Source organism: Gymnoscopelus microlampas (genome assembly GCF_963454915.1).
Source record: "Gymnoscopelus microlampas genome assembly, chromosome: 12".
NCBI classification, from domain to species: Eukaryota; Metazoa; Chordata; class Actinopteri; order Myctophiformes; family Myctophidae; genus Gymnoscopelus; species Gymnoscopelus microlampas.
Genome location: NC_139949.1, coordinates 21247876 through 21260668, shown reverse-complemented (window position 1 = coordinate 21260668; position 12793 = coordinate 21247876). Strand labels below are relative to the sequence as shown.

General features: G+C 38.7%; 1 protein-coding gene across 1 annotated transcript in view; it reads left to right on the top strand.

Annotated features, from left to right (window-relative positions):
* The window catches only part of doc2b (double C2-like domains, beta), a gene marked incomplete at both ends in the record, with an annotated part of 128255 nt that overhangs the window by 71251 nt on the left and 44211 nt on the right, over positions 1–12793 (top strand). The window contains one exon of the mRNA XM_084073789.1: positions 8745–8768. Within this exon, the coding sequence (XP_083929915.1) occupies positions 8745–8768 (24 nt within the window). The remainder of the gene's footprint in view (positions 1–8744; positions 8769–12793) is intronic.

The window sequence follows — 12793 nt, the reverse complement described above, 5'->3', positions numbered from 1 at the left end:
ATGAAATCTGGGGATTGTTATCGATCCATTGGTGAGTAGGAAACCTTAATGGGTTAAGGAGTGCGGAGCGTGTGTGTGTGTGTGTGTGTGTGTGTGTGTGTGTGTGTGTGTGTGTGTGTGTGTGTGTGTGTGTGTGTGTGTACGCGTGTGCGTGCGTGCGGAAAAATACTCAAATGTTTTACTTAACACATTAGCTGCCAAAGACGTATATATACGTCTTTTAATTATCAGCTGTTGTCTGCCAAAGACGTATATATACGTCTTTGGAAAAAAGGGGAAAAATTTTTTTTTTTTTTTTTGCATTTTTTTATAATTTCAACCCTTGTCGAATTATGAACAGATTAGGAGCTAAAAATGTTCGAAGATTTGCTGCTCCATTCACTTCAATGTTAAAATTCAAACGGACAAACAATTCACTTTGTTTTTTGGTTTAAAACTACTGCTTTTGAGCTATATTGAAACATCAACCAAACATGTCAACGAGGTCAAAATGACCTCGTTGACATTTGTGAAACCACACCTGAATCTCATCTGTGATTAGAAACCATCTGGGGATCAATCATACTGGAGGAAAAAAATCTGTGGCTACGCGAACAGGTACCAAAAACATGGCAAAACCCTGGCAGGCAACAGCTAAAAATCTGAAAAAACTCTGGCAGGCAATGTGTTAAGTAAAAGTATCAATACTGCAATATACAAATATTGTAGATTTTCAAATGGCCGAAACGTATACAGGGCTGAAGTGGTTAATGTATGTTTTGTAATAATAAACACAATTATCTACAAAGTAACTAGATACTAAAGTTTTGCAAATAAATGTTGTGGAGTAAAAGCACAATATTTGGATCTGAGATGTAATGAAGTAGAAGTAAAAGTATTGGAAATTGGAAGTACTCAAGTAAAGTACAAATACCTCAAAATTGTTCTTAAGTAAATGTTACTTTCCACCACTGTGTGTGTGTGTGTGTGTGTGTGTGTGTGTGTGTGTGTGTGTGTGTGTGTGTGTGTGTGTGTGTGTGTGTGTGTGTGTGTGCACGTGCGTGATCTACTGCGTGCGTGCTCTGCTGTACAGGCAATCACAGCATTTATGGGTATTTCTTTACGGTGGAGCTCAAAACAAAACAAATGTCCAGGCGACAAAATGTTGCAAAAGAGGTTAAGACCCGGGCCATAACAGATAAAGGTGAATTATGCTGTTCATGTACATAATGTGAAGAACTGGTATAATGCCATTATTTGTACTGTAGATTTGATGGGTATGCCACAAAGCATAATATTGTCACAGTTGGGTGGAAACCTTGTATGTCCAAAAACGATACTGTTCAGGAGATGGAAAAAACAACCTCTGTTCCAATGTAGTTACGTATCATTTATTCACAAGATCTTGTTAAATACTTTTCATCGGTTCAATATTTACAAAACCCACAGACAGACTTATAGCAGATCTCTACAGCAGTGGTTCTCAAACACTTCCTGTCAAGGACCCCCAAAATGATGTGTTTGGCCGCGGACCCCCACCTCAAATATTTTGTTCCAGGGACCCCCCAGAAGCAAAGATTTGAGAAAATATATATTCAAAGGTTTGCACAAATGTTCATGTTGTTTAAAAAACAAATAGCAGATCTACAAGTTCATAGTGCGGCACTCGGTGACGCACTATGAGCTTGTATATCTGCTATTTTTGAATAGCCAAAGTATAAAAGGTTGACATTATTGTGATGCTATATTAAAACATTTTGCATGCAAAAACAGAAAAGTTGAAATATGGAGATACAAGGTTTCTGCACGATATTCTATGGCTGGTATTTGTGGCTGTTTTATCCCATTCAGCGAAATTACACTGGCTGTGGATTTGAGTTCTCTCTGTTCTCTGGGGGTTTGTGTACCCTCCACTACATCCACCTGCAACCTCTTAGCATTTAATAACATCTCTTACCTTGAAGTGATGTATTGTACTGATACACTATATATTTTATATACATATATACTGTATATGTATACACACACACACACAGTATTCCCCCACCATTACTGTCTGGCAGATAAAAGGTACGGTGAACACGGCCTATTTGTGAGCCATTAACAGCAAAACAGTCACTTTGTCACAAAGTGAGCTTTGTTTTCACACACACACGCACGCACGCACGCACGCACGCACGCACACACACACACACACACACACACACACACACACACACACACACACACACACACACACACACACACACACACACACACACACACACACACACACACACACACACACACACACACACACACACACACACACACGCGCACATACACACACACACAATCAATGCCTCTGAACAAAATCACCACTCAAAGGGGGAAAACGTCACTCAAGCTGAACAAAAGACATGATGGTGGCATCAATTATGAATGAGATGTGCGTTCAAAAGATAAGTAAAAGAACGATGATTATCACGCAATCTGTCACTCAAACACAAAGTTATTAGAAAGAGCTTTGTGTGATTTGATAATGCTTCGCTGTTTTCAACAATTGCATACTGTAGCTACTGTACATGGCCATTGCTTTACTAGGGAGTATTAAACCCTGCATGGCAAAAATAATAATTAAAAACAGTTTCATATTTAACCATGTAAAAACAATATATATGATATATATATAATGATCAATGCTGGGGTGTTTTCCTGCATTGAAACAGTCCTCTTTCTGAAATCCGTATTTTCCCTACTATTTATGTTTTGACATCCGGCATGTGCGTCCGCGCGTCTGTGTGAACTGTCCTATCAGCGTCCTCGCTCAATGTTCTGTGATTGACAGCGAAGGTTGGTCAATCAGGTGGCGAGTTCGAGTGAAACCGAATAGAACCGAGTGCAGCCGACAAAAATGGAATGGGCAGCCATTTTTTCTGACCGCTGTTTTTGGTTTCGGTTTTAAAACTTTAAAACGCTCTCAAACTTCTTTTTTGAAGCACGGAATTTACTTTTAAGATATCGTTTGGATAGAATTTAGTTGTTTAACTTCATATATGTGGTCAATTAATCATGACAGAGCCTATTTAAAAATAAAAAATCAGAGAACCGGCAGGGGCGGGCAGTGACACGTATGTATCCGAATAAAGCAACCTATTTTCGTCATAGCCCCTTCAAAGGTCCCCTTGGCTGAAGGGGAACAAACTGCTGATTGGCTGAAGGGGTTTGTCAGTCAACGGTACTAATCCAGCCCAGCTCTGTTTGACAACAGTTTTTTTCTTTTTTTGATCTCTGAAGTTGCCTAGAACCCCTTTAAATTAGATCATGATGGCAACATAATGGAGGACTTGACCTTACAGTATCATTAACCATGTGAACAACGCACTGATGCTCTCCTTGCACTAAAGTCATGAACAAGTCAAAAAAAGTCTCTCTCCATCTGTCTCCTCTCTCTCTCTCTCTCTCCGACACAGTCAAGGCAGATGACCGCCCCCCCTAGAGCCTTGGAAGAAACAGGGGTCCAGTTAAGGAGTTTTTCGTTGTCACAATAATTGCTTGCTCAGGGTGGGACAATGTCGGGTCTCTGCTCTACATTTAAAGTGTCTTGAGACAACTTGTTGTTATTTGGCACTTTAATTAAATTGAATTGAACGGTATATACCAGCTGCTATGCTCACACACCTTATGTCTAAACCTCATGTACATAATGTTTGGTTGAATATGCCGTGTGTTATTATGTAGATACCGATTGTCTCTTTTTTGAGACACCGCCCCCTCCCCCCGCTGTGCCTTCTTTCTTTTATTTTTCTTTCTGGAAACAATCAAAAACGATGGAGCTTGCACAAATAAAAATAATCACCCACTGATTTACACCTGTAAACCTGTGATGTGACAATAAAGATGATGTGGTACGTAATTACAAAGAAGACATTAAACCTGATCATACTAGGAGTTGACATTCAGTTTGCTCTCTGCTGCAATGTCACTCCACTAGAGGTGCGTCCAAATCTACAAAGTAACTAATAACTTAAGTTTTCAAATAATTGTAGTGGAGTACAAGTACAATATCTTCCTCTGAGATGTAGTGGGGTGAAAATTGTAAATACTGAAGAAAGTGCAGTACTTGAGTACACGTACTTAGTTACTTTACACCACTGGCAATATCTCCAATGGAAGAGCGGGAGTAGATGTTTGGTCTCTGAAAAAGGTGTCACAAAGTGACGAAAGGCACGCACATCCTGTCCTGCTGGGCTGGGTGCTGGATCAAAAAACTGAAAAAACTATAAAGTCTGCACACCAGAATGCTGCTCCCATATTAAAGTTTATTAAAGAAATAACCCACAATGGGAGCAGCATTCTGGTGTGTGGATTTTAGATGTTTGGCCCTGAGTTTGAATCCATGTGTAGGACGGTAACAGATTGCAGCTTTAATATAAACTGAAGTCCTTCTATAGAAATGTGTGACCTCCATGACATCTAAAGGATTATTTGATTGTGACTAAATGTTTGCTGGTCCTATATTGCACAAGAACAAAAGAAATCATTACACAACACGTTAATTTTATCGTTAAACATTTTCACATTAAGTAAATCAATTAAATTACATTTCCGAGAGACAAAGGCTACTAGACCAAGTAATTGGCTACGATTTCATGGTCAGCAGCACAGCACTCCTCTCCTATTGGCCAGACCCGCAGGCGGCTAGTCTGTGAGAAATCATGGTCATCATACAGTATATCATTGCAGAAACCTTGTATCTCAATTATTTCAATAAAAAAAAAGAACAATCTCGTAAATTAATACCCTACTTCATTGTACCAGAGTGTCATACAAAAGCACCTAAAATAGCAGATCAACATGCTCACAACGCATCGCAGGCGTTGTGAGGTTGTAGATGGGCATTTTTTTTTAAGTGCAAGTGAAAGAGGTTAAGTATGTCGTTTATACATATTGTAGATCGGCTATTTAGCAATTTTTTAGATTTTTTTTCAAGTGCAAATAAAAGTGGACTGTCTGTGGGTTTCATAAATAATAAATATATACATCTCTTTTATTATTCCAATATGTATTCTGATTCCAACTATACGCTATTAGAAGAGATGCTTTTGAGTTGTTAAAGTAATACATACACTTTTCTTTTTTAAATAAACTGAAGTGCTTGTATAGAAATGATTGAGCTGCCATCTAAAAGGCTATTTGAATGTGTCCCACATTACATGAGGATTGAGGATTGCTGCTATATAGACAAGAAAACAAATCAACAAGGACCTACAACTGGACCAAGTAATTAGCTACGATTTCATGGTCATAGCAAGAGGTCTTTGATGCCAATGCTGCCATGTCTTTATAAACAAAAACTGTCTGAAGACTGGGACATTTCAAAGTAAACTACGGCCGCAAAGGCGGTCTCCATCACAGACTGTTAGAAGTTGAAAGCTGCAAGGGATAGATAGATAGACGTTTATTGATCCCACGTAGGGACATTCAGTCACCATGGTAATACAAGCACAGCGGATAACATGGAATAAAGCAAAGTAAAATCTCATGACTGAAACATTTTGACAGGCCAAGTCCTAATCTCTGATTTGTTAAACAGCATGAAAGGAGCCCCCCCACACTAGTTTCCTAAACAATAAGCACAATACGTAGAATTATGTTCCTTCTAGTTCCTTCTCAAACTTTAAAATGTCACGGTCTCCCCTTAACGGGTCCATTTGGTTCCATTCGTATACTGTCAGAGTTACAGACTTGGAAGGGTCAATTTAGACCCCCCTACAGGAACCCAGAGAGTCTCTGAAATTCATTTTAAGAACCACTGTTCTAGACCTACTGTATGTTCTTGTCGTTCTACAAACAGCCAACTAGTTGAAGAAATTGCATGTTGAGGCTTTACCCTTTACTTTTGTGAAATGTCTGAGACCCTTAGGGTTTATGGAAGATGCATCTGAACATGTATTCTATTGCTACTTTGACCAATTCAAACACTCTTCAAACACTCTTTATTTTATTGCCAGTTTGACAACTTCAAATACTCTTTCATCTTGAAATAACGAATAACCAAAAATAGCCTATCTGCAAGCGCAGGACGCGTCGCCTTGTAGATAGGCTTCGCCTTGTAGTCAGGCTATTTTGGGTGCGCAACATGCTTCCATAGAATACACGCTGGCTTCTCCGGAATCCAAATGACTGAAATCAGTCGTTTGCGTCTGAGAACTTTAATCCATGAGATAAGAAAAAGTCAAAAGAAAGATAAGGAGATGAAAAGATGAGGGGAAAAAAAAACTGTGTTCTGAAACTTTCACAGGTTGACCTGTGAAAGTTTCCGACACCTGTATTAAAGATCCATTTACGGTTGTGTCAGGCCAAGCCTTTTTGGTTGGGGGGGGGGCTAACGCTGTCACCCCCCTGCTGTTCAATTTGTTAATCTTTTTCAACAGCTTAATTAAATGCATTCACCTAGTTTGGAAAACTGTCATTGATTTGTGACCATGTGTGCATTATGTGCAATGTGCTATGACCTCATTGCACATTTCATAGAAAAGCATATTTTTATTCATTCATTATATCATACTTAAATATTGTTTTGATGGATTTTAATTAACTGGATTAAAGATAACTCTCCTTCTGCTACACTTTTGGTATAAAGAGATTTTGAATGTTCTCCCTCATGGTGTGCAGTATTAAAGGCAATGAAAGATCTCTCCTGAAACTCTGGGACCCACTTTTGGCCTAACTCACCTTTGAACTCTTCCTGGCTCCTTCTGAAAGTTCACTGCCCTTTTAGTTGAAAACCTTCCTCTGAACAGATTGATTCGGAACGTCATTGGGGACATGGATAGTGAACATGGTTTCTCATTATTTAGCACATTGGTTTTCAACCCTTTTCATCTCAAGGTCCATTATTTATTGGGCATTCAATTCCATGCTGTATTGATGTGGTACCATAGGAGAGATAACAGGCAAACGTTGATCAAAATAATATTTCTTTTACATTCTGTAATTGTGGAGACTTCTTGTAAATTAAGTAATGGGTCCGTATCCATTTGGTTTCATTTTACACTCTCAAGAGTTAAAGATCTATAATGGTCCATTTGGTTACCAACTCTCCATCATTTAGCTGGGGACCACCTGGAACCCCCTCAAGGACCACTGGTGGTCCCCGGACCACTGGTTGAGAACCAGCGCTTTAGCGTCATTGGAGTCCCCACTATGCCTGGTAAAGACATGCGAGTGCCCTTGTCTGTGGGGGGTTTGTACCCCTTTGCACGCTATATGGATTATTGTGGCACTGACGGTGTTGATGGATTGCGGAATGGGTTTATTGTTTATTTATTTATTATAGTTCATGTTGTGTTCTTATTCTTCCTTTCATTTCATTTAGTCTCTTTCTTCTGCCATTAGTATGTCCCTTTTTATTTCTCATTTCTTTTGTCTGTTATGCCGTTTCAGAAAATCAATGCAGTATTATTCAAGGAACATACTTATAAATATAGTTTTGTGTTAATGTTATCATCACTGTTATTAGGATTTGCAAACCACGCACCATCTAAAGGAATTAAGATATGAATGAAGTATCTCTGGGGTCATCATGAAAGCACACATTACCATCCACTTTAATGAGTTCAGGACTGTCAGATCTCAGATGTGCTCATTAATGGTGAATTGACAAATAGTGGGGAGAAAGTGCTCCCAAAAAAAAAACAAGGGAAAAAAAACAAAACACAGAATAAATTGAAGGATGGGCTTGGTTTATTATGGTAGTTGTATTCTGAGCCTTATTATTATCCTTTTTTAAATTCTCCCCAATTTTAGTCGTTTCCTCACCACACACATTTCTGTGTTGTTCACTCACCTAATTCTGCGGAGGTTCAACGTGTTTAACACACTTCCAAACGGTGTACATTGTTTAAGTCACATGGTTTTTATATCATAAATATGAACTTTAGCCAAAATCTTTGTATTCGTTGTGATTTCTTTTTTACATCTGAATAGCGTCATAGTAGCTTGGCTGCAACAGAAGAAGTATTTCCGGGTTACACTGAAGGAAGCTTTTATGTATCTGTTTATGTGCCTTTGATTTTGAATGCTTTGGTAAAAAAAAACAATAACGTTTTTTTTTTTTAAACGGCAGATTTCAAAATAAGAGCCTGAAAATTCTCACTGAAAATAGACAAAAATGTTTACAAAACACAGACGAATCAAATAATTTGCGTGGACTGAGGGGGTCTTCGACTGACCCTTTGAATCGTCAACTTTCAGACGACAGGCCTTGACTAGTTAGTCTCCACCTCAGTTGTACCTCCAGCCAGCCAAAGTATCACTGTACTGCAACAAACAATTCTCACTTTCCTGTTCTAATATAGAATGAATTTGTATCTTCTGTACATTGCTGGATTTGACAATGATGGATTACAGCTGTTAGTGAGTCTGTGTAGCGTTGGTGGAGATACACACAGAACAGTAGATAAGGGCTGGAACGTGGCGGTGCCGAAACAAACAATACATTTGTGATTACATAGCAGCCTGTTGGGCATTTACCCAAATGATACTGACAGTATCTTCCAGATGTTGTGAGTTTTTTGTTTGTTTGTTTACTTTGTAAAGACATGTTATTCCATCCTCTTATGCTTTATGTTTTCTTCCATTGTATCTTTACTTGCATATTTGTTTACCTTTGACTTTCTTTTCAAATGATGTTTCTTTTTCTCTTTTTCTTCCTCCACCCTATTTTCTTGCATGCTTTCATCCTGTCTGTGTGTTGCTGCTTTATCTTTATGGGACAACAGCTCCCTATCCCCAGATACAAGAAGGTAAGGCACTTGGATAACCTTTTGGATCCCAGCCAATCCCACCTAATCAACACTTAACTTTAGCAACCCCAACAAATCAACCACCAAGCCCAATATCCTAATGCAAATCTGTCTTCTGTCCTCTTCCATTACCCACAACATAGAAACCCTGAAATGTAGTGTTCCCTATTCAATCACATTGACCCATTCAATCCGGGAACGCATCTCTGTCATTTTAGATTTCTTTGGCCATTCAAAAATAGCAGATCTACAAGCTCATAGCGCGGCACCGAGTGCTGCGCTATGAGCTTGGAGATCTGCTATTTTTGAAAAATGATGAAAATGTTGTGCAAATATTAGATTTTTCTTTTTTAAGCGGACATTTGTAACTCAAATCTTTGCTCCTGGGGGTCCCTGGAACTAAATATTTTACAAATGTTTGCTTAAAAATATATATACTCCAAGATTTGGACACATTTTCAAGATTTTTCAAAAATAGCCAAAGAAATATTAAAATGACACAGATGATGCTTTCCCCGCCTTAAAGGGTTAATCACATTAAGCCTGTGTCCACATTTGGGGCGAATTCTCTAAACAAAATCCAAACTTTCTCAAATAATAAATGATTAAAAAAAATATTTAAAAAATAGCTCATCTACAAACTCGCAATGTGTTACGTTGTGAGCTTCAGCTTGTAGATGGACTATTTTAGCAATTGGTCTAAATTTGAAGTACTTAAGTGGTTAACCCTATCCACCCCACTGCCCTTATGTTTGGGAGTCTGCTTAGAATTAGATTGTTTACTAAGCAAACATGAAGGACAGATATGGATGGAGTCACAGAAAACATACATAATTAAGTGTATGGTCTTATGCAGTGGTTCTCAAACTTTATCATGTCAAGGACCCCCAAAATGATGATATGTATTTGGCCACGGACCCCCATCTCAAAATATTTTGTTCCAGGGACCCCCAGAAGCAAAGATTTGAGTTAAAAATGTTTGCCTTTTAAAATAAAGATTTAAAGATTTGCACACATTTTCAAGATTTTTCAAGAATAGCAGATCAACATGAGCTTGTATATCTGTTTTTAAATAGCCAAAGTATGAAATATGGATAAAGGGGGGGGATAAATGATTGTGTGACCCCCTGGTACTCCTCCACGGACCCCTGGGGTCCCCGGACCCCACTTTGAGAACCACTGGTCTTATGGATGGATTCACCAGATCTTATGAAAACACCATTCCTTCCTGTACCATACTTTTGGTGGACTTGCTCTTCTTCAAGTGATCTGAAAGCCTGTAGAAATTGCAGTCATCGTGTCTGGTTATAAATCTAGTGTCCCAGACTCAGAGAAAGTGTATTCATTTGAAATATTGTATGACATTACTCCATTTCTCCCTCCAGGTTTTCAATTGAATGCAATTGTATAGAGAGCACGGTTTATTGTGTTCATTTAATTAACTCGTATACTATGTTTATTCCCTGTAGATATATGGTATTTTGTTAAGTTCTCAGTGAGGTTGCATTTTGGGCCAAGGAAAAAAACGTTTCTGCAACAAATCAATAATTCACCAGTCACCACTAATGGCATGACTGGCATTGAGACTGATATGCATGAATGTGTCACATTGACACTCCTGAGATTTATACATGAATTCTAACCCATTGAAACCGGGAACGCATCTGTGTAACCATTTTAACCATTATTTTATACTCAAAAATAGCAGATCTACAAGCTCATAGCGCGTGCAATGAGCTTGTAGATCTGCTATTTTTTTTTGTTTAAGCATGAAAATGTGTGCAAATCTTTGAATATATATATATTTTTAAAGCGAATATTTTTAACTCAAATCCTTGCTTCTGGCGATTCTACAATGTTTTCTAAATCCTAACAGTTCAAAAAAAATAAGAATACGTATTTTGCTATAATCAGTGGTTCTCACACTTTTTCATGTCAAGGACCACCCAAAATGATATGTATTTGGCCGCGGACGCCATCTCAAAATATTTGCTCCCCCCCAGAAGCAAAGATTTGAGTTAAAAGTGTATATATATTCAAAGATTTGCACACATTTTCATGCTTTTTCCCCAAAAAATTGCCAAAGAAATCTAAAATGAAACAGATGTGTTCCCGGTCTTAATGGGCTAAACAAGCAGCCACCGCCTCAAGGTTCCAAGCAACTTGTCAACAGCACAATTCAACGTTGATAAACGACGCCCGCGTGTTTGCTTCTCTGTCATGCCTTCCTCCATCACTTCATCCCCTCATACTAATGGCAAGCAGCCTTGACCTGAGCACCTGTGTATAGACTGTTTCAAACTGATGAACAAAACCGTTAAAGGTGTTATTATGATTTGTTATTTATCATTATTATATATATTTTTCAGTGGTGGAAAAAGTACTCAAATGTTTTACCTAAGTAAAAGTATCAATACTGCAATGTAGAAGTACTCTGTTTCAAGTAAAAGTCTGGAATTTTAAATTTACTTGCGTAAAATTACAAAAGTATTGGTGTCAACAAAATGTACCAAAAGTAAAAGTACTAAATATAATGTTTGAAAATAGAAGATCTACAAGCTCACAACGTGTCGCGATGCGACGCATTGTGATCTTGTAGATCGGCTATTTTCAAATAGCCTCGGTAAAAAATAGGGCTAAAGTGGTTTATGTATGTTTTATAAAGTAATAATTCATACCTGCAAAGTAACTAGTAACTTCAGTTTTCAAATAATTGTAGAGGAGTAAAAGAATAGAAAAGAATATTTTCCTCTGAGATGTAGTAGAAGTAAAAGTATAGACAATTGGAAATACTCCAATAAAGTAAAAGTACAGTACTTGAGTAAATGTACTTGATACACTGATATTTATATTTATTGTAGATCTGAGCTTGTACATCAGCTGTTTTCGGGTGTGCGACACCCGTGCTCAGCTAAGCATAAATCAGGGCTTAACGTTAACACTAAACTGGTCGATGGGAGCCGACATACAGCGGTTAGCCCCATGCTAACGCAAGAAAATATTAACCAACCGACAGCATGTGTAGGGATTTGGCCCGTCGCCTAGCAACATGAGGCCGTTTGGATGAAAGCGTCTATATTGATCTCGGTTGGCCTCTCGCAGAGTTAACACCTTCTAAACCATGACAACAGGTCAGCTCTGTCGGGATGAGACCAGTGGGCCATCTTATCCCTTCCATTAGCTACCGCTGCTGGTGATTGATGTCTCCTGCCCCGGCGTGTATTCAGGCCGGGCCCCATGTATGCTAATAGTGATCCATGCCTTCAACCCATGATGTGCAAGCAAAGCCCAAAAACCACCCGGGACAATAAGCGTATATAGGTGGATAGAGCTTTGAGTAAACATATGAAACACACTATTAAAACATTGCGTGTGTACGTGGCACGTGCCAGTGTTCATTTTGTTGACTAAGACTAAGACGAAAAGACTAAGACTAGACTAAACAATTTCAGATGACTAAAATAGTTTTATTCAAAAGACTAAATCAGAATTTGCTGTCAAAATTAACACTGGTGTGTGTGTGTGTGTGTGTGTGTGTGTGTGTGTGTGTGTGTGTGTGTGTGTGTGTGTGTGTGTGTGTGTGTGTGCGTGCCCAGTATATATTTTTTTGTTAAAGGGATTCTAGGCAACTTCAGAGATCAAAAAAAGAAAAAAACTGTTGTCAAACACCTTCCCCCCACTCCCCCCCCCCCCCCCCCCCCCCTCATCATCAGCAGTTTGTTTCCCTGACCACCAGACAAGTGACGCAGGAGGACTTCTGAAAGGGCCATGCCGAGAATAGGTTACTTTATTCGGATACAATTCGTGTCACTGCCCGCCCCTGCTGGTTCTCTGAATTTGTATTTTTAAATAGGCTCTGCCATGATTAATTGACCACATATATGAAGTTAAACAACTAAATTCTATCCGAAAGATATCTTATAAGTAAATTCCGTGCCTCAAGATAGAAGTTTGAGAGCTTTTTGAAGTTTTAAAACAGCGGAAAAAATAGCACACAGAAAAGATGGCTGCCGCACCCGACGCGT